Here is a 22634-nt window from a genome sequence, read left to right on the forward strand (position 1 = left end):
TTCTTCAATATGCACTGAGTAACTAATGACATATAAGGCAGCTTAATTCAAAATTGAAAATAGCATTTTATATCTTACTTACATTTTGTTGGTAAGTTGTTCCAAAAACATAAGCTGCATCCAATTTAGTTTGGGTATCAGGACAAAGCTGAATAAAACATAGTTATAATTAGGTGAATTCAAAGGTATCATCTTCTCATGTGAAAAATATTTACAAGTACTTATGTATTTAGGAGTCCTCACAAAAGATTAAAAAAAAATAATAAGGGAAGGATTTATTTTGGGGTAAACACAATTATTTATTTCACTAACACTGATGTGCTTAAAATGCTGGTTTAGCTTATTCATAATTGTATAGTATTTTTCAGTTCCATCACTGAAATCTGTGGACAGCAGCATCCAAACAGGCAAGAATAATCTTTCTGTGGACTGAATGTTCAGTGCACTGTATTGCCTCAAGCTCAATCAGAGGTTTCTACTAAATTCAAGAATCCCTTAAGAAAAGAAGTCCACATTCATACAGCCCTGTTTCTCTTAAGCTGTCATTCTCAGAGAATCAAAGTTGTAGCAAGTAATAGATTTTTTTTTTCTTTTTTTAATACAACACATATTTTCAGCAAAGAACAGCAGATTCAGGTGAATCCAGAAAAAAATGGTCCAAAGTCTAATGTGGAGGCCAGAGCCATTTTCCCAAAATGAGAATGAAGTGTAAATTTGCATAAAACACAATTGTATTAGTGTGAAACTGAAATTCTGGGAATTGCTACAATTATGCATTGAGACCACTTCAACACTGTGATGTCTTATCACCATGCACAATCTATTACATTGAAGGAGGCTTTGAATGGAAAAGCTATTCCTTTCCCACTGGCTCTTGATAGCTGTTAAAGGTTTGCCCTAGAAAATAAATGTGCCCCAATAAAACTAAACTTATATGTCAGAATATATAATTTTCTATGCATAGTACCTGTCTTAGTAACCTGTTCTCTTAAACACTAGTTTTCCTTAAAACTGGAGACACAGACACAAGATGGCTCATCTGAGGCAGTAACAAAGTAAATACTGAATGTCAGCTGCTCTTCTACAGACACTGAAATGTTTGAAGTGATGTGCTCCAACAGAAAAGGAACCAACAATTCCCAATTGTTCTTGCTAGTGTTCCTATTGTTATCTGTCTAGGGAAATAGTGAGAGTGCCTAGATTGCCACTGGACTGCTAAACAAATTCTATTCTGTAAGATGCTGCAGCTGCCCATTGTTCTCTCTGATAGACTAATTACTATTGCACTTTCTAATTGCTGCTTACTTGCATTTTTCACAGCCTAACTACACAGCGTGGTAGTGCTGAAGTAGAATGTCTGTGTCCCTGACATCTGAGGGTGTAGTGGCCAATGGCACTGCCAGCCAGTCCCCCCCCCCTTTCTATGTAAACTCTCCCACCACGTATTTATAATTTGCTGTTATGAAAAAGGGACATGCTGTTCATAGTGTACATTTTATATTTAAAACAAAAAGAAATAAGCAAGCAAAAAAAACCAAGACAATGCAAGGAAAATGGCGTAGATCAGCTTTCCTACCTCCCTTGACAGTGACATAACCACTGATTTGACTGTCACCCCCATGATGTGTGCAAATAGTTGACAGCATCTAATGGGGGACATACTCATAGCATCATCTATAAACACATGTGGACACAGAGCTAAAGAATACACTTCTCTCAACAAGAAAAAGACGTTTAATAAGAAACTACACATGAGCAACTATGCTGAGTGGAAGACAGAGATAGCTGATTCTAAATGATTAACACTATTTTTCAGAGCTTTCCAATATGCCAAATTTATACTGGTCTAAAGGATGAAGGCAGTGTTGGTGAATTTATACTTCTGATTTTGTAGAGATCATTGTGAGCAAGAATAAAGAGCTATTTTCCCTAACCTAGTGCTACAGTTATGAACTGTCATTAGTGTAATAACCAAACTCTTGGCTTCTGTCTTAATTTGGCTAAAGGCACTCAGAACATTGTGTTATTGAGAGAAGATAACTATAATCAAACATACCTGTAAGAGACCTCCTTCCAAACTTTGCCACTTAAGAAAATTTCCTGCTGCATCAAATGAGGCTGCAATAAATTTCAGCTTTACATCCTGTTGATGAAAAAAAAGATAAGGACCAATGAAACTGCCCTGAAGTGGACATACACATTTTAGAGACAGCTTTCTAATTGTTTGATGTTTCCTAAAACTCTCAGCACAATCCTTAATTTTTTTGGCCTTTTGATTTTGTTTTTAATTTTGGGTTTGGTAATTTACTTTTTTACAAAAACATACCATTCTTCTACAGCTTCATTAGTGACATGGAAAAAATTCCAAAGGAACTTCTACACACATAGATATGCCCTAACCTAATCAGGAATCTGTGCAGATTTCTAATGTATACAATCCTGGAATCTAGAGGGCTTCCAGGACCTTCAGTGTTAGGAGGAACAACAAGTATTTCAGTTATTAAAACAACTACTAACTTGCATCATTGTTTAATTTAAAACCTAGCCTTGTAGAATATGGCTGAAAAAGGCATAATAATTTTATTTTTGAGTCAATAAGAAAACTCTAGATAAATTTGGCAGTATAACTGACAAACAGGTTATCACTAGTACTATTTTCTGTAATAAGCTGAAATTGAATAACCTATTTCAGTTATTCTATTTTACAGTGAATTTGGAAAAATAAATCACTTTACTGTTTGATTTACTGATTTCTTCATAAAAATGTGCCAATTAACAAACTACTTAAGCAGTCCATCCCTCCCAGGGATGTATATCTGGCTTTGTTAACCTTAAAATTATTTTCCTCACCTTTTTTCCCCTAATTCACTGCAGTAAGAGGAAAAGGCTGGAGTAATACACTGAATCCATCTCTGATACAATCAGCTTGTAGAGATGTGTAGCAGAAATATTACAAATAAATTGAGTAGGGGGAGAAATGTGTATGTAAGCAACAGAAAGTGTTAAACACCACATAAAAGTGATGAAGAACACTGTTTTCAGCTACAGAGCTAATAAATGGGTTGTGATAAAACCTGGCACAGACAACTTGTCAGCAAAAGACCCAGCACTTTGGCACACCAGGAGGATGGCAGTAAAGATACAGCACATCATATTTACCCTTCTTTTTCACATGAGTTCACCATGAAATCTGACAAAAGGCTGTACATATTTAAAAAAAATCAAAGATCAACTTTGCCTCAGATTTATGAAGATGGAAGTAAACAAGACCCTGAAGCAAAAGACAGTGTCAAAACAACTATGAACTCCTAAACTCTTAAGATGTCTAAAAGGTTTGTGTAGTTACTAGTTTACCACTCCTAATCCAGATCCTTGGGGACACCAATGAACACTTAAAAGCTGGCATCCTTTGTTTCTTGTGTCCTGGTCAGACCACACAGGCAAGCACAACTAGGCCTTATGAGAATGTGGATATGAGAGCAAAGGAAGAGACCAGATGTTATCTTAGGTAAATATCACCTTCCTCTTCCATGAGGTCTCACACTGAGTTTTATTACACTAACTGCCTAAAATTCACCTTTAGTAGAGTCACATCTATAATAAATCCAAACATTTTATGTGATACGTGTCCTCTTCCTAATGGATGCTTCCCTATGTCTACTACCCAACACCTACCTTATCTGTTCCCTTAAAAGTGAAGGTTGTAGGAAAATGATTTTTCTCAAGCACTTGGGATGCTAATCCTGGTTGGTCACCATAATACAGCCATGGAAGATTAGGCCTCCTGAAAAAAGTTACAGTGTTTTCTCTAATGAAACATAAGATTTTTCATCAAAGAACATTTAGAATAATAATTTCCATACAAAGCTATTAAAGACCAAAATTTATGGAAAAGGCAACTTACCAGTAGGGTATTGAATGAATGATGCCTACCCTTGCTGTACTGACAAAAATATACTGAAACAAACCACAGGCATCAGTACTTGAAGAGCTCAATGAGTTCATATTCATGACACACATATTTCCAAGAGCTTGGCATGCTGTTAGATTAGAGTACAACTGCAGTGGAGAAACACAAGAACACAGAAAAAAGTATTTAATTACCCCTCCCTTTTGTGAGGCAGTCATAAAATTAATGTTATTTTTAAGAAGCTACTCCTAAACCTTTGTGTTCACTTGAAAGTAATTTCATTCTGTCAATATCTAGTATTTTCTTCCAGGTATTCAGGTACCATATTTTTATAGAACTGCAGATGGCAGCATGAAATCAATACTCTCACTTTTTCAGCTCATTTTAGTTGCATCCGCTAGATGGTTAAAAGTGACAGAAATGTCAAAATCTGCACTTAGAAAACAAAGTAAGAATGAAAATGTTTAATACCACTTAGACTGTATGGCAAAGATTACTTCAAAGACCTCAGACTGACAATTATAGATGCATGTAGTATTTTCTCTTCAGCTTCACATACCTTGCTCAGTTCTGGTAAACACACCAGTGCCAAGTGCTATGCAGAGGTGACACCTGGCATCTGTGTGCAGGGGTCATTGCACTGGTATTAACTTGCCACCTCCTTACCCCCATTTGTGTGGGTCAAACCAACAGCTGCTCATCACATGCAGGCAGCACCTCTGAATGGCTAAGCAGGGTGAGGCAGACAAACAGAATAAACTGATGCCAATGATAAAGAATGGGACCAGTGGGAGAATTCATCTCAGAGCTGTGTGTATAAGATGATGATAGGAGCAGCTGTAAAGGTGATCTGGGAAAATTCTGAACAAAAGTCTGCTGAAATACTGACTGAGAGGACACCTGCCAGCCTGGGAACATGGCCTGGGAGTCTGAAACATCCTTGAGAAGTGCAGCTGTGTACCTGAACTTCAGAGGCCTCCTGAGATACCATAAATAAGCACAAACCCAAGGAATTGTAACAGCAACCTATCATCTGGAAAGATGAAAAAGAGTCTAGACAAGGCTTAGGAATTAGAAGATGGAAAACATTCCAAAAGAGTAGGAATAGGCAACTGCTATTGATGGTTGTACATTAAAAAGTAGGAAAACAGTCTGGAAAACACAAAAACTAGTCTGAGATATAAAATGTTGTCATCTCTTGGCTGCTCCAGGTGGTGCTGCCCTACACCACCTTATGTGTCTCTGATATAAAAATTACTTTTTACCCAAAATGGAGATTGAATCTGTCCTTGCCTCTCATCTCTCTCTCAATCTCTACACACAGAGGAGGTCTCCTACACAAACTTTTCTATGAGCTCTCCTAGGCAAGTTACCAGACTGTGGCTAGGGATGCCTGACTGCCTCCAGATTCTGCAATGTTGATCATCTTTGAAGTGAAACTTCATCTGTCATCACTTTTGAGGGCCCGCTCCTGGGAGTGGTTTCTTGAGTACTGTACTGGTACTATTTGGAATAATACACACACATATGGGTAATTCATCATAAGAGCCTTTGCTGCTTTCCTAGTGATCATTTTGTAGCAACTTGTAATACTGAAATGCATGCCTGCTGCTGCTATTGACTGCTGCTACCACTGGGGTACATATATACACCTGCTTTACTAATCATAACTATACTCACTTTACCAGTAATAAACTGCAGAAATCTCTAATAAAAAAATGAAGGAAATAAGATCCATGTGCTTGTGTATTACAGAATCCTACAAATCCATATTGTGATCTTTAGAGACTTCTTGACCAGGTAATCCTTTGGGTTGTGACAGATAGGGAACAGAGACAGATAGTAGAACCTGAGAAGTTAAAATCTGATCTTCAGGAGAGCAATACAGAAGGAAAATGAGAATGTGTGATAACAGAGTTGGTAAAAGGGAACAGAGACACATGCCCTTCACGAGTGTCTGTAACTCTGTTGCCAAAGCCCATGGTTACTGTCACCCAGAGCAACATAATGGTAAATAACACTTGCATACAGAAAGCAAAGCAAAGCTAAAAAGGATGGTTTCATGGTTATGAATAACTGAAAACCAACTAAAAGGTAAAGAACAGGTGCCAGTAAATACTGGATATGCTCATTTATATCCAAATATATGGATAGTAGGTCACATACTACTGAATATTGAAGGATTTTTTCTTTAACACCATTCATCTTGTGAAAATTCCAGCACTATAGACCTGGATTAACATTGACTAGCCCTCAATATTTCTAAGCATTCTGTATATATAGCTATTTCTTTTCTCTTTTCATGTCAAAATAAAATTCTTCAAAAATAAGCAAGGTAAGTTCCAAACATAAAAGTGACATGCTTTTATAGAGTATCATTCTGTATAAAAAAGCAAACTGCAAACATTAGTGAAACTCACCCAACAGGCAAAGGCTGAGGACTGAAGGTTTTTCAGAAACCATGCTGATGCCAGTGTTACACCCTGTAAATAAGGAATTTTTTCATTGTCTTTGTTCACAACAACTCCTACATAATGTAACAGTCTGGAAAACTATGTCAGCTAGAAGATGCTACATTTTTTTTTTCTAAGACCATTCTGTCATTTGTAAATATCTCAGTCTAACAATATTAGTTCAAAACACAACCGTAATGCAATAATTTCTTTCATTTCCCTAAATTAAACAAAGTATACAGGAAAAGAGTTGAACTATTTAAGCTTTGAATATGATTCAGTGATGTAGAAGTTTTCTTTACCTCACAAGGGAAGTAATAACAATTTCAGGGGTAAGATGTTGACTTGATGGCAAATCTAACTTAGGACCAAATTTGCCAAATTAATTAGTTCCTCCTTTTTATAATCTCTTTCTTATAACTACTCACATTTGAACTACACATAGCCTTCATACATACTGGAAGCAACTGAAAAGACATATTTTCAATAAAATATTACTTAGAAGATGGCATTTTCAGGGAGCAAATGAATGTTTCATATCTGAAAAACTGAAGACTGCTTTTCACTTTCTTTCAAGTGGTAGCTTTTAACATCAACTCATTTAGGAGAAAAACACATTTCTTAGCCACATAGCGTTTCCTGAATTCAGAACTACCTGGAAAATGGTCCTAACTTTGATCAGATTTCACATTTAATGAAAGTTCATTAACTAAAACAATGAAAACCCCTTCAAGCTTGTCAGTAGAACATATTTTCATTCATTAGCTAATTCAAGGAGTTCAGCAATTTTGCAGACAATCTCAAACTTTGTAGGTGCCCATTTTCTTCTATAAGGTCTAAGATCAAGCAGTAAACTCAAGCCTTGTATTTTTTTCAAATGTTTTACACAAATACATATTTTATATAGTAAAAACGTCCAGAGGCACTCAGGGACTCTTCAGCATGTTTTTGTGATACAAGAGTATGCTTTAAATGCACACAATTAATACAAAAGGTCACATGCTACTAGTTTTGATATTAAAGTAATGTAAATTACTTCCCCTTTTCAGTCTCCAAAACAGCATGAATTTTTAAAAGCTTACTCCATTATAACAATGCTTGCTTGGTGTCCATACCTGCACTCTATCCTGATTCAAATGACCTTGCCATCACTGGGATCAGACAAAAAATGGGAATTTGAAATATTTACTGAAAGTAAGTAATGAGAAAGTGTAAAAGTGTTTTAGAATAAGTACACTTACTAGTTGTGCAAAACGAACAGCTGCAACTCCCTTTGGGGGTAAACCTTCATGAGCCAAGAAACACAACCCCCCAGTCTGAAAGAAATATAAGAATAAAAAATATTAATAAGATATTGATACACTTGTCAAAATAACTTTTCTTTTTCTGAACTTCAATACAATAACCATTCTTCTACTTACTAGAATGTTTGGGCTGTTGCAGTCACAAGACTTGCTTACTTGTATGAATGTCTGTTCACATCTTACACACCTATGGATCACAAACATGAAGAATGCACTTAAAATGTAATTAAGCATGATATTTAGTCCTCAGAGAAAGCTGATTACATAGCATGCCCAGGGACAGCATCAGCAACTTCACTAGTTTGAACTGAAATTCAAAAGTGATTACTGATTTGTTTCTACTACCAGTGAAGTAGAAAACAAATCAAATAATAGTTTATCAGAATAAGAATTCTCTTCTGCTTCCAATCCAGAGCCTGCTTTTTAGTCACACTAAAGCAAGACAAAAAACCAAGCTGCTGGCCATATAAGGACTTCAGTGAGCGCAAAACACAGTGGGTTTGATACAGGGTTGAGGATTTCCAATTCCATGCCTTCAAAACTGTCATCCCAAAGACATGGTCTGTTCCTCAGGAATATTCCATTTAAACTAGCATGACACTTTTAAATTTATCATCACAAAAGTCAAAGAGCCCCCACCTGCTTCCTGATGCATCTGAGGCAGAGAAGGAGTGCTCACTTCCATTACAATGTATGCACAATGCTTCATCAAGCAAAACACCATCAAGGCTTCTTTCCACTAAGCAGAAAAGAAAAGCAACTTTGATAAAACTAACTGATGCAGTGTCCCACAGTTCGAGATAAATGTGAAAAAATTCAGCATCTGTGCAGATCTAAAATAAACTCAAAGAGTTTATTTTGAAAAAATCAAGAGTACAACATGCAAATAACATCCACTACAAATGCACATTCCTGCACGTCTGTGTGCACTGCTTATAGGTGTGCACATGCAGTTTAGTTTTAAATGAGAAATGCAACATTTCATGTCTAGTTTGGCTGTTCCACTGTTATTTATTCTGAATAAGATTCAAACAAAGGCCTCACTGCAAAGCAAACATTCAAAACAAGAAGTTTGCAAATTACTGGGAAAAAAAATTACATTTCATCTGAAATGATTCGTGGAAATGTCACAATTTCCAAGTTTCAAAACTGCATCTTCCACCGACTACATCATCTGAACAAGAGATTTCAAATCTAATTACTAAGAAAAAAAAATCCAAAGAGCATAAAAAAATACAGTACTAATGTTCTTCCTGCATGTCAAATTACAGAATCAGCTTTGCTCTCAATATTTTACCATAAAGGCCTGAAATGTATTTTGTAACTCTCACAAAGTTTAAGGCAGAAGACTGGTATTCAGTGTTTTGCAGATTCCTAGGAAAATTTAAAATTATTGATCTGGAAAACACTGATTCTCCAATATATTCTGTCAGAAATTTAACTAAAGTGGACATTTGTAATATTTATTCAGAGAATTACAGGCAGTTCACGTCTTTGAAAATAAGGAAAACTAGAGGTCCCAAGAGCTTTTATGTTTTACACCATTGATGAAAACTGTACTTTGCTCTTACATTTCTACCATGCAAAATAAGCAAAAATTCATTTAACACTAAATTTAACATTATTTTTCTGTCTACTGAATATCATCTGCAACTACTAGAGAGCATCAAGTAAGAAGCACAGGTATAGGGAAGCACATCTCAGAAAGTCACAGGTACAATTATCTCAGGGAGGCACGAAATCCACCGACACTAATGCACAGCCATTTGCTTGATTTGCTCAGCCTGTTCTCTCCCACCTACTCATACAGTTACAATTCCTTTACTGCACTTTATACTTCAAAACACTGTAATGTTTTTATAGTCTGTATTGACATTGTTTTTATTCCAACTTTAACGACTCCATCCATTGCCAAAGAGCTTGAAGGAAGTGATACATCAGTATTCATTCATGGAATGTTTGCACAATAGTTTTTATTGCAATGAGCAATGGTATAGATTTATCTGTTGTTTTTCATGACCAAGAAGATCAAGAGTGATGTTGAATTTTTACATTAGATACGAAAACATATGTAAAATTTTCTTTCTTACTGAACAGAAGAGCGTATCTTAGTAAACTCAAATATCTAAAACAAGTGCTATCATCTCATAGCTGGAATACATTTTTTACCTAGTATTTCATTATTGGGGCATTTACAGTTTCCTTTTGAAGTCAGGCCTCTGGGGCAAGTAATGCAATTCCATCCATCTTGAGTAACTCCGCTCTAAAATAAAATATAAAACATTAGAATTTTCAAAAATATAGAGATCATCCAGTATCTGTGAAGAATGCCTTATCCAGCCTTTAGTTAATAGAAAATGAGTTCAGATAAAACATCAATAATATTAATGAAGCTTTTAAAGATAAAAAAAGGCTAAACAATCTAGCAAAAGTAATTTCTAGCAAACACACACAAAAAAGTTAAGCTCCTCTGAACCTGTTAGCTCACATCCTTCAGGGAAAATGAAAAATAGAATGTTTAAAAAAAGATACATTGAATAAACATAATAATGCATACATAGACATTTTGCATATAAACTGCATGCTGCAATTGCATTTAAATATATAGAAGTAATGGAAATTGAAGAGTTCTAAGTGAAGCAGCTTATATAATTGTTTGGAATTTTGTACCTACCCAGACAGTTCATATCCACACTTATTTTATACTATGAAGTAACTGCATTACAGATAAAACCACTGAGGAAAATGAAGACAACTCTCATCCTCAAGTGCTACTGATGTTACTCCCTTCTCCACTATGACCATTTTATCTTTGCAAAAGCCTTGGCAGTAGATCAAAGGCAAATGCCACCATTGCAGGAAAGAGGAAAAAATAGCAAAAGATCACAACACAAAAGGATACAAAGTCTTTGTCTAACACAGCAAGAAGATGGAAAGAAAAGGGAAATTACCTACATAGCCCATTAGCCACTGAACACCTAACTCAGGCAAGTAAGCTGCTCTCCTGAGAGTGGCTCACCCTCAAAAGTTGGTTTGATGGAAAAATACATTTCTTTGTTGACTATAGTGGGAAAAAATCTTGTTTAGCCTGGTGTCTCTGGATCAATGCTGAGATTATGACACAAAATTGTAACTTAATTTGTCAAGGAAGGTCAGAAGAACTGATGAAATTATAATTATAATTCAAGTAACATAGTAGGAGCAGCTCATTTTGAAGTAAGAAGATGAAATATTGTGGATTATGAAGATAGAGCCTAAATATCACAATAATGGTATTTACATAAATAATCAGTTAAGATATCTATGAGCTGAAAAGCATCTTCAACATTGTTCAGAGTTGTGCTCTCTGAACAAGGACAAAGCAGAGAAGAAAAGTAGTGGAAGGAACTTAAACACTTAAAAAATTCTTATTTTCTCATGGGGTCAAATTTGTAATGAAAAAGGCAAAATAATAGAAATAGACAACTCTAAATTGGAAAAAAAAATACTGCATATAAGCATGGTCTAAGAAATTCCCAATCAAAGACTATTACGTAAAAATATTTTAAATTAATGCAAAATAACTTGCAGCCAGGACAAAATTTAAAATTAAAAACCCCATAATGGTTATGATTAGTACTCTATCATTATGGCAAACATGGAACATACAAGACTTACCATATTTTCTGGGCATTTTTCACAAGTAACAGAGAACCCCCCATTACTAGAAACCATCCTGTATCCTGGCTCACATTCACAGGAACTACCTGAAGAAAACAAAACAAATGCATTTTTAATCTATATAGAACTGACTGGTTGTAACAGAATATGAAGAACAACTACTATTGCTCTCAAGAGATCAAGATGGATAATTTGATAGACACATAAAACACCTGAATGAGATGTGAATGAAAATCATCTTGCTTTTTAAAAAATACCCATTTTTTGAAAAATGCCCAATCCAGTTTGCACATAGATGTTTTAGGAGAATGTTACAAGGCTGACTGATCTACCAGGGTGGAATAGGGATACAGAGTTTGTATTTTGAGGGTTTTTTAATGAAACCAAATTTTACCAGTTGGTCTGTAAGAGATATAATCTCTCTATCTAAATCTTGCCACAGCCCTTCCTCTCTACAACATCAGCATTATATGTTTGTATACAGGTTTTATTTTTTCAATTTGAAGTCAGTCCTAAAACCAAAATGCACTCCTATGAAAAGGTTTTTCAAAATATAACTGTTGTATGAAAAGCTGTTTTCAACTCAAGGCTTTTAAAATTGTGCATGGGAATCAAGGTTTATATTGAATGGTTTTCAGTGAGTGAACACAATATACTTAATATTTTGTATGAAATTAAACACTCTTTTCATGGCACAGTATAATGCCCACCTGCTAGTGCTAAACGACTTTTTTTTTTAGAAATGTTTCCTGTCTCAGTGTCATGAATTTCCCTCTGTACTTTTAAACACATACTGGAAACCAAAATTGATTATATGTACTAATAAACTGTATTTATCGTTTAAGCTTATTGAACTGTTCAGGCAAAAATAATGTTGAATTCTGTGGAAAGTTTTATAACTTTAAATTACATTCTAATGAGTCCAGCTGTACAGAAACATTTGTCAAAGTGATCAAATATTTCTACTTAATTCTAAAGAAGAAAAAGCCCAATTGGATTGGATCAATGAAAAGTTTGAGTTGTGACACTCACAGTGACAATACCTAGATTTTTAGGGATGTCACCTGAAAGCAGAATCCAGGCTGATGAGCTAGCCAAGGAGGGTATGGGCAATCACAAGTGGAATTCAGCCAAGATGCAAATAGCATTGAGCAGCACCTATCTGCACCGCTCCAGTCAGATCTGCAGGTAAAAATAAACACTTGACCTCCCCTTGGAATTCTCCTCTCCTTGAAGCCGTTTATTTAGAGGAAGATTCAGCCTAAAAAGGAGCTATGGATCTAGACACCCACATTCTCAGGGGATCTGAAAACAAATAGTATTTTTTTTCCCAGTAAGTAACTATGGGGTCAGTCTTTAGGACACCATGGTGGTGGTGGAGAAGGTAAGCAGCTTCCACGCAGCAGCTGTGAGCAGAGCCCTCCACATCACTGCTTTCCACAAAGTACCAGCCCTGCAGAGAGAGGTTCTTGGGTCTCAGGCTCAAATTTGTACACACACCAGGGAACTCCCACTCTTGTTGGACTGTGTATTGTATGAAAGATGGACCCTTTAATACCTCCTTATGCCCTAAGGAAAGCAGCCAGCTATCTGTATTTTCCATTTAGTACTGTCAGGCTGTGCTGTATGTGCTCTAAGTTCCCATGTGGGACTTGGACTAGCACAGGCACAGCATGAGGATCTGACACTTGGTATCTCAGACATTCAAGTCTGACAAGGAGTTTAAAGTTACAGAAGTGATCGAGAACATAAATTCACGGTCCTGTAGAATTTTACAGATGAAAATGCAAATAAAATATAATGCTTGAGAGAAAGAAAAAAAAATTATTAGAAAAAGGTCGAAAGTCATTTCTCTGAGCTGTATCTCAGATACATCACAGCTGTGCTGGGGCCTCTGAGGTCTCTGCGGGATCCCGGCCCTTTCGCGGCTTTCCCAGACCTGTTTTACCGCCACAGCCGGAGCCCCAATCGCGCACTGCCCGCTGCTGGGGGCGGATTCAGCGCGGAGCTGCCCGAGCCCCGCCTCCCCCATCGCTCACCGCCGGCGCTCTGCCGCTGGTGGGCCCCGCAGGGCGCGCAAGCCAGGCGGGAGCTGTCGAAGTAGCGGTCGGCGCCGCAGTCGGCGGGGCGCTGCAGCGGGACGGAGAAGCCGCGGGCGGGGGGCAGCGCCGCCGACACCGCCATGAGCAGCGCGGCGGCGGCGGCCCCGCGGCCCCGCGTCGCCATGGCACCCCGCGCCCCGCCCGCGCGCGCCCATTGGCCGGAGCCGCGCGGTACGGCGAGCGCCGGGGGCCAGCCGCCGCAACACGCGAAGGGTCCGCGGGGCGGGACGGGGCGGGGCGGGGGAGGGTGCACTAGCCCGAGTTTGTGTTTGCTATACTGAGAGTTTCGTTCGTCGGGTGCGAGACAGGAGCGAGAAACGAGAGGACACAGTGGCCCGTCTTGCATTTGCCAGTACCTCGTCTCTAGAACTGATGCACAGTGTATCATCCCAATGGAACACGTGTTTGTAATTTCTCCCCAGACAGGGAAGGGGTAACAAGGTGAAAACACAAAATGTCTAGAGCAATGGATGCTCAGCCAGTGTTACTCCCCTTTACCTTTTACACCTTTGTCACACTCTTGTTCACAACCCACAGAAGCACAGAATGAGTCCGGTTGGAAAGGACCACAGTGGGTCATCTGGTGCAATCTGGTGCAACCTCCCTGCTCAAGCAGGGCCATCCCAGAGCACACGGCACAGGATTGTGACCAGAGAGCTCTTGAATATCTCCAGTGAGGGAGACTCCACAACCTCTCTGAGCATCCTGTTCCAGTGCACCTGCACAGTCAAGTTTTTCATGCTCAGGTGGAACTTCCTGTGCCTGTTTCTGCCTGTTGCCTTTTGCCTCACTCCCTTACCAAAACTTTGCAATACACCATGTCCTGGATTTTAGTTATTTCTTATTGTCACTCTCCTGTGTGCTAATTGCCTAACTATTATGATTTTTGACATTACATGCTTTATTTGTCACTAGATTTTGTTGGCTCAACAACTGTTAAAAGGTTGAGTTTATGTTTTCAAGTAGAATTACCTGTCTCCAGGCTCAGGTTCATGTAAATTTGACTACGTAAAGACGTAACTGTTTTACTGGTGTGCTTGATTTGTGGAAACCTCCACCTTGTACCCCGCACAGAATAAACAGTGTCTTTTTTCTAAACAAGACTCTATCTGTGTTGAGAGAGCTCCTAAAGCCGGCAACATTTCGAGGTGAATCTATCATAAATAGTACAGGGGTTTTTTTCCTACGTAAAATGGAGCAGTCATGTACAGGATATGCACAAAAAGACGGGAGAACGTAAAGTCAGGGAAGGCAGGTAGGATAAACATTAGGATAAATATACCTCGCTTGCACAACCAAGGGACTCTGCCTCTGCCCTTCCCTTTACTTAATCTTGAACCTTTCCTCCTTCTCCTCCATTCGTGCATCCTTGTCCTCCCCTCCTCTCAGAGCCCAGGCCGGAGCCAGCCCCGAGCCGCGTTCCAAACCGGGCTAAGGGGTCGGACCCGCGGCCCTGAGCGGCGTCTGAGCTCGGCACGGGCCGGCACCGACGGGAACGAGCCTGAGCGCGGCGCACAGAGCGGCAGCGGCGCTCGGTCACCGTGTGACGGATCTCTACATACAGATCTGTCACGGTGAAGGTCTATCTCTACGCATAGCTACAATCAAACCGCTCTGTTATTACACAGCTCCCTCAGAGCTACTGAGGCAGGGAGCGCATGCGCACTGCCTGCGGCGCGGCTCGCGCCCGCGCACTGCAGCGGAGGGGGCGGGGTCGCCCCGCCCGGAGGGTGCGCGCGCACGTCTGCGCTCGCGCTCGCGCAACTTCCCCTCAGCGTTGGGGGGGGCAGTGGAGGCGGCGCCATCTTGGCGGAGCCGTGCCGGGAGCTGCGGCGCTCGCTGAGCGGCGTGTCCGGTGGGTGCGTGGATGGATGGCGTGAGGGACAGAGCACGTCTCCCCTGGGTGCGGAGTGTGGCCGAGGGCGGCGCGAAGTTTGCCGGTTCTCGGTTACCCGACCCTCGCGGAACCGCTGCGCGGCCGCTCCGTGTGCCCCGGCCCCGTGTGCCCCGGCCTTCTCGTGTCCCTGGGCTTCCCACCCCACTTCCCTGCTCCCGGTGCTTCCCCCAGCCCTGTCCCGGTGTCGGGAAGCAGAGGGGCCTCTCCGCGGGGGAGCAGCAGCGGTGGCTCTGGCGGGCCGCAGCGCGTGTGGCGCGGGGCGCCCTCCCCTCGCCCCGTGCCCCCCGGCCGTGCCCGGCCCTGCCGCCCGCCGCGGGTCTCTCCAGCAGCGCCGGGGCCGGCGGGCCGACTTGCTGGGAAGCGGTTCCGTGCTACATTCCACTGTGTAGCGGAGCCAGCTGCAGAGCTCACTCATGTTTTCCTTCCGCACTGTGCAAACTGCTATTCGCAGCAGCCTGCTTCCTCTATTGAGGCTTATTTTGAAGAACAAAATAAGAAACCTTCCCCTGTTCCGCTGATTATTCTGTACTGGTCCAATTTCGTAGACGAGGTGTTTCTGTGGGTGTTCTTTCTAGCTTGCAGTCTGTGTGTAATCTTTCAGTGTTATGATAAAAATCCTAGTCTAGTGCAGACTTAGTTTCCTACCGCGTTTATAAATTGTGGATTATTTTAATGGCTTTAATGTTTGGAATTTCCTGAGACTGTGGAAGAATAGGTATTGTACTGTTTTCTAGCCAATTTTGCTTATATATAAAATTTCATAAAACTGTACACTTCTGTGCTTTTAAGCTGTGGCATGAAGTTATTTATTCTCCAAATCCTTGCTTTCTGAAGTCCTTGTTCAGTTAATGAATTGCTCTTACTTTCATGACAAGTCAAATCTTTTTGGTTATGCACTTTAAATTTGGATGGCTTGTCTGTGCTTTCTATCCATGTGTGATGATTTACTAGACAGTCAGTAAGAGCTATTATCTGAACTTGCATTTGTTTATGGACTTGTTAGAGATCCCATTATGATCTGGAACCACTGGTCTGGTTTTCACCACTGAAGGTTGTGTATTGTATCCCTGGTTCATCGTGGAGAACTTGCTGTCTATCACCGAAGGATTATGGAGGAGAGCTGTTGTGAATGATGTTTAAAAATTGGGATAAGAAAACGGAGTTGTGAATCCAGAAGTACTACAGATTAAATACATCATGAAGTAGCAGGGCAGCGGCTTTGCTTTTTCAAGACATGAAGGTGCTGTATGAAAACTCTGCCCTTGAATTCTCCATGCTTTTTTGGCACTGTCATTGCATCTGTTGAGAAGACACGTTGTAAAGTGTTCTGGGTCTGGCTGGGACGGAGTTAATGTTCTTCACAGCAGCCCATACAGTTGTTTGGATTTGTGGCTAAAGGAATGTTGACAACACATCCGTGTTTTGGCTGTGGCTGAACAGCGCTTGCACAGTATCAAAGCTTTATCGATGTTCCCTACTCTGTTCCTGCAGTGAGTGTGCTCAGAGTAGGTGAGAAGCTGGGAGGGAACATGGCTGGGACAGCTGACCCAAACTCACCAAAGGGATATCTGTGACATGTAACATCATGCTGGGCAACAAAAATGGAGGTAGAGGAAGAAGTATTTTAATGGTTTTGGTTTCTATCTTGGCTCTCAAGGCAGTTGTTATTTGGAGGAAGGCTGGACATCAGTCAGCCTGTGGGAGGTGGTGAGTGATTTCTTTGTTTTGTGTTTTTCTTTCCACCAATGAAACTGTCTTTATCTTGACCCACAAGTTTTCTCGATTTTGTTCTTTCCCATCCCACTGATGGGAGGAGGAGTGAACAATCAGCTGTGTGGGTGCTTGGCTGCTGGCTGGGGTCGACTCACCTCACAAGCGCACAGAACAGATGGTCATCAGTGAAGTTTGTAAATGGGCAGTTGTTGTCGGTTTGTTGTGCTTATGGAGTATTGGTGCAGAAGTGACATGGAGTCTGTTAGTGACAGAATTTGGGCTTTGCTCTTGTTTTGCTGTGTTCAGGTGGAGTGGCAGTAATGGTTATTGGTTGGTAACTCGTCATCAGGATCTAGTGCTTTATAGAGCAAGGTTTGTAGAAGGAGTGTTTGCAAATGCTCAGAGCATTGGGCTGTTGTGTTTGTTTTAAAGGGATGCAGTCATTTGCTACAGAGACTTGTGTTTGTTCTGAGAATATTGTCCTATTTATTGTGTGATGTTGGAAAATGTTGAAAATCAGGGTATGTTAAGTCAGTGTATTCAAGGTTTTCTTGTTCTTATGTTTGAAAGGCAGTAGAGTAAGGATTTAGGGAAAATACTGAAGTTGGCTTTGTAAATTCAGGTACATTCTGAAGTTTCTCCTTGTTGGATATTTTTGTTTCATTTGATGGGCTTCACTGCGTATGTTAAGCACAGTGCTGGACTGGTGAGTAGCATACTCTTGTGAAGTTTGAATCCAGGTGGATTTCAGAAGAATGGACATGTCATGTAATCCTGAGATGGACCTAAGCACCTTCCAAGAACTCAGTTGAGAACTGTTCCCTCGATACACTGTCAGTCTGTTTCATTGCAACAGTTCAGTGTGGCACAATTGATGACCAAGTAATCTCATCGTATTTTCATCGTTTCCTGAAGTCAACTTAAATTATGAATTTCTTTTGCTTCTAAAATGGAAACAGAAAGATATGGTGCATGGCATCTTGGAACATGGAAGGAGTTCTTCACATGGGTTCATACATGCTTGGCTTTAATATTAGCCACTGCTATGGATGGGCTGCAGCAGTGTAGCACAGTGTGTAAAGCAAAGTACAGGTATCAGCCATTAATTATGTTTCGTTTTCTTTCCACAGTTAAGTTGATTTTACAGAATTTATCAGGTCTCCAAAGCAGAAACAGGTAAGCTGTCAAAAGCTTAACACTTCTCACTGAGTATTGTGACAAGATCATACACAGCCTTTTTTCCTCACAGACTTGTGGCTGGCAACTAGGATACGCTTGTGGCCACTGCAGTTAATACTCTGACTACACCAAAGAGACAACATTTTTGAATGCTGAGAAAACATACATTATTGAACAGAACTGATCACTGGGTAGAGCAACTTGTCAAAGCAGTAAAGTCATCACTGTTTGTGAGTTACTTCATTTTCCAGTGACATAGTTATTCTTTTTCTTTTCTCCTTTTATCAATTAGTGTCCTGTTCAAAAGTAAACCGGATTTTTTTTGTTCCTTAGGAGTAGGCAGAGATCTCTGGCACATAGTAACCATGCCGTGAAAGACTTGAGGTGTTCTTTAGGTATTGTGGATGGTGAGGAGTGGCTTAGGTGGATTTTGTTGCCCTCAGGGTAGGGAATATTGATAGATTTGTGCACGAGTGCCGGTGGAGTAGCTAATTGTTCTGACTAATCAACATTCAGTGAATTGTTTTAATCTTGTTCCAGTGAACTTGTGGGTTTTTTCATACCTTCTCTCTTGATGAGACAAGGGCATTCATTAAAAAGGCTCTAGCTTAAGTGATAAGATACTGTAATAGCTGAGTACTAAAGACGTGCTATCATGTGTACCTTTTTGTCTGCAGGTGATTATTGCTGTGGGTTGAGCTCAGCATGGCTGTAGTCATCCGTTTACAGGGGCTTCCTGTTGTTGCGGGTCCTCCAGATATTCGTCGTTTCTTCTTGGGATTGAATATTCCCGATGGAGGTGTGCATATTATTGGAGGAGAGATTGGGGAGGCTTTTATTATATTTGCCACAGATGAAGATGCACGGCGTGCCATGAGCTGTTCAGGAGGGTTTATCAAGGACTCGCGCATAGAGCTCTTTCTCAGCAGCAAGGCAGAGATGCAGAGTACCATAGAAATGAGCCGGAAACGATTTGACCGTGGGGGACGCGAAACTATGTCTGGCTCTAGAAGAACAGGTACTAATGGTTCTAGTGCATCAAGTATTGGAGATATACCACATTTAGTTACAGCTTCCCCAAAAGGAATAAGAAAACCTAGTTACGGGCCACCAAATCGCCTGGAGGCTGGTTTCCATACCAATGGTACAAGATACGGTGATATGGGTATACCTAAGTCAAACTATCAGTTAAGAAAGGATTGCCACCCGTTTAACCCGGATGATCGTTACCTCTTTCTACGTGGTATACCTTACTCTGCAACGGAAGTGGAAGTACGTGCTTTCCTTTCGGGGATTCGCGTGGATGGAGTGATTCTGATAAAGCACCGCAATGGTTTAAACAATGGTGATTGCTTGGTAAGATGTGCTACACCCGGTGATGCCTTAGAAGGACTTAAACGTCACAGACAATACATGGGTCAGAGGTTTATAGAAATCAGTCCAACCACAGAGGAACGGTGGATGGAATGCGGTGGGCGGATAGACGTGCCAGATGAAATGGATGACTTTTTGTGTGAAGACCATTCTCCGAGAAGTTCGGGCTACATGCATTCAAGGAAGCATTCTCGTTCAAGATCACCAAGGAGACAAAGAACACATTCTCGTTCATCTCCTAGCCAGGAATATTACATACACTTAAGAAATCTATCTTTTAATGTGGAAAAGAGAGATTTGAGAGATTTTTTTCCTGAACTGGATATACACAGCAAACAGATTAAGATTCTAACAGATAAGCATCAGAAAAGGACTAGAGATGCCTTTGTGGTGTTCAGGAGTGAGAGAGAATATCAGGCTGCTTTGGAATGTCATAGAAAGGTTCTTCTCAATCGTCCTGTGTACATTTTTCCAATTTCAAGAAAGTCAATGTTGAAAATAATTGACTCTTGTGAGAGGAAAAGATCACCGGACAGAGATCATCTTGGACAGGCCGTATCAGAAAAAAGTTACCGGGAAGGTCATTCCAGCCCTAAGAATTGTGTTTATGTAAGGAATTTTCCATTTGATGTGTCAAAAATTGAAGTGCAGAAGTTCTTTTCAAGATTTGATATTGACGAAGATGATATTTACTTGCTTTATGATGAAAAAGGAGTTGGACTGGGAGAAGCACTAGTGAAGTTTAAATCTGAAGAACAAGCTATGAAAGCAGAAAATTTAAACCGTCAAACATTTTTGGGAACAGAAGTGTTAATAAGACTTATATCTCAAGATCAGATGCAGAAGTTTGGTGTCGCTGCATCATTATCTGCACCAAATGAAATGCATGGTCATTCACATCCGTATGACAGAGGTGACCTCTCCCGTCCAGTTGGTTCACCATCTGGGCCACCACAAGGGCCACCCATGCATTCTTTTGGTCCCCCTGGGAACTTCAGGCATCATTCTGAATTTAGACATCCCCCTGAGGACTTCATGTGCCCTCCTAAGGATTTTAGGGGTCCACCACCCCTCATGGATTTTGGTGGTGACAGTGAACCTTTTGGCAGAATGGAGTTTGGGAATAATAAAATGGGAAATTTTCCTGAAGGAAGATTTATGCCAGATCCAAATTTCAGTGGTGGTTCTGAACGTGTTGTTCCTATTCTGTTGAAAAATTTACCTTTTAAGGCTACTCCTAATGAGATTCTGGATTTTTTCTATGGCTATAGAGTGATACCGGAGTCAGTTTCTGTGCAGTACAATGAACAAGGATTACCTTCTGGTGATGCCATTGTTGCTATGACAAACTATGAGGAAGCTATGGCTGCTATTAATGAACTGAATGATAGGCCCATTGGTCCACGGAAAGTTAAGTTGAGTTTGCTGTAAAGGAGGAAAAGATGCTCTAATAACACATTCTAGGTTTGACAGTATTGACAGTTATTTTAACTTTTAATTACTGGAAGATGCAAAACAGTTTCCATCAACGGTTGTAAATAATACCCAGTTCAGTTGTTTAGCTCTTGGTTGAAATACCTGTAGGACATTGAATGTCTTACATCAAGGTATAAAAGGATGGAGTTGTAATGCTTTGGGTTTTTTTTTCAGATTAATTCCAGTCTTATGTCTTTGCATCAAATAAAAACGTAAGTGCTGGTTGACTGACCACACAAACGGTTCAAATAGAAGATTTTCAGTGCTACCTGCATTAGTAAATGACACTTCCTACTGAGGTTAGCATAATAAAATTAATTTTTTTTTTGTTTCTTTTTGTGTAAACTTTTCAGGTTTTATTCGGTTTCATATGTTTGCAGGCATTCCTGTTTAAGAGCTTGCTGTTCTCATTAGCTGGCTTTGCAGTTTTTTTAAAATAAAAAAGAAATTGCCATTTAAATGTGTGTCTTATATTTAAAACTTGTATAGTTAATGATCTCAGTTATTATGCTCAGCAGATCTGGGTCTTGGTGAGAATGGAGAATGATGCTGGCTGCTTTGTCTGGAAAGAGTGAACTGGTAGTTTGTCAACATAGCAAAGGATGGGTAGTTGACAGAGCTTGCAGAAGTTGTATTCATCAGTTAGGCTTTTTTCTCACTCACTGTAGTACCTTGAGGCAGAAAATGAGTGTTGGAATTAGATCAAGAATTCTGACTCGAGTGGTTTTGTTTTATCTTCACATGCTGCGTAATATGAATACTAACTGGCTAATGATGTCTGGATGCATTCCAGGTCAATCTGTGATTAGTTTTAACTAACATCTCTCACTGGCAACCTAGCTGACAAGCGTTATTTTCTTATGTAATAAAATAAATGCTTATGTCAGCATTTAGAATGTGTTGTTTCCATTGGTTTGTTACCAACATATTTAAATTTTAGGAAGAAATAAAAGCTTGGAAAAGCTGTGTCTTCAAAATTAAGGCTTAGTAGGAAACTTGGATTGCGTGGGCAAGGACTTTCATTGACATTACAACTGTGCAAGATAGTATCTGTAGTACTAAAGGATTAAGTCTCAGTCCCCTCAAATTGAGACAACAAAGTTGCAACTTGGCAGTGAAAACTTCTAACCTTTGCTTGTTCAATAACCAGAATTCCTAAATTCCTGAGGTAGGGAGGTCTCTATTCCAATTCCCTCCTCAGAGCAAGTTTTGGCTCAAATGGGCTACTCAAGGCCTTGCCTATTGCATCTTTAATAGCTTTAAAGATAGAGCTGTCCAGGCAGCCTTTCTAGTCAATGATCCCCCCTCACTGGTGGTCAAACCTTTATTACTTTATGTGAAGTCATCCTTGTGATTGCAGTACTTCCATGCCAACTGTTTGGTACAAGAGAAGAAAAAGAATGGAATTTTTTGTTCTGTAATATTTAAAAGGTTAATGTAGCTTTATTTCTTCTGCATATTATTTGTTCTGTGTTTTAAGTGCCAAGAAAAAAACTCTTAGAATGATAATGCAAGGTCTGTATATATAGATTCTTCTGAGCAAAGAAACATAATGGCCAAGTTTTC

At 40.0% G+C, this 22634-nt stretch overlaps 2 protein-coding genes across 15 annotated transcripts in view; one reads left to right on the forward strand and one right to left on the reverse strand.

Moving 5' to 3' along the window:
- The window catches only part of TMEM67 (transmembrane protein 67), a 32418-nt gene extending 18836 nt beyond the window's left edge, over window positions 1-13582 (reverse strand). For both annotated transcript variants that reach the window (XM_077187935.1, XM_054633027.2), the window contains exons 1-11: window positions 13367-13582; window positions 11325-11413; window positions 9837-9930; window positions 8307-8406; window positions 7785-7854; window positions 7605-7679; window positions 6331-6393; window positions 3905-4059; window positions 3676-3784; window positions 2057-2143; window positions 83-148 (exon numbers count right to left, since the gene is read on the reverse strand). In XM_077187935.1, the coding sequence (XP_077044050.1) occupies window positions 83-148; window positions 2057-2143; window positions 3676-3784; window positions 3905-4059; window positions 6331-6393; window positions 7605-7679; window positions 7785-7854; window positions 8307-8406; window positions 9837-9930; window positions 11325-11413; window positions 13367-13553 (1095 nt within the window). In that variant the 5' untranslated portion in view covers window positions 13554-13582. The remainder of the gene's footprint in view (window positions 1-82; window positions 149-2056; window positions 2144-3675; window positions 3785-3904; window positions 4060-6330; window positions 6394-7604; window positions 7680-7784; window positions 7855-8306; window positions 8407-9836; window positions 9931-11324; window positions 11414-13366) is intronic.
- A 1577-nt stretch (window positions 13583-15159) lies between these two features.
- On the forward strand, window positions 15160-21528 carry RBM12B (RNA binding motif protein 12B). Of its 13 annotated transcripts, none has more exons than XM_077188004.1 (4): window positions 15160-15284; window positions 18170-18215; window positions 18289-18448; window positions 18896-21528. In XM_077188004.1, exon 4 carries the CDS (start codon window positions 18924-18926, stop codon window positions 21021-21023), a length of 2100 nt encoding a protein of 699 aa, XP_077044119.1. In that variant the 5' UTR covers window positions 15160-15284; window positions 18170-18215; window positions 18289-18448; window positions 18896-18923; the 3' UTR covers window positions 21024-21528. The 13 variants fall into 13 exon arrangements, with proteins under 13 accessions (XP_077044119.1, XP_054501901.2, XP_077044129.1 ...); XM_077187978.1 differs by lacking the exon at window positions 15160-15284 and adding an exon at window positions 15339-17033; XM_054645926.2 differs by lacking the exon at window positions 18289-18448.
- Window positions 21529-22634: the final 1106 nt, after the last annotated feature.

The sequence above is a fragment of the Agelaius phoeniceus genome, chromosome 1 (genome assembly GCF_051311805.1).
Source record: "Agelaius phoeniceus isolate bAgePho1 chromosome 1, bAgePho1.hap1, whole genome shotgun sequence".
In the NCBI taxonomy this organism is placed as follows: Eukaryota; Metazoa; Chordata; class Aves; order Passeriformes; family Icteridae; genus Agelaius; species Agelaius phoeniceus.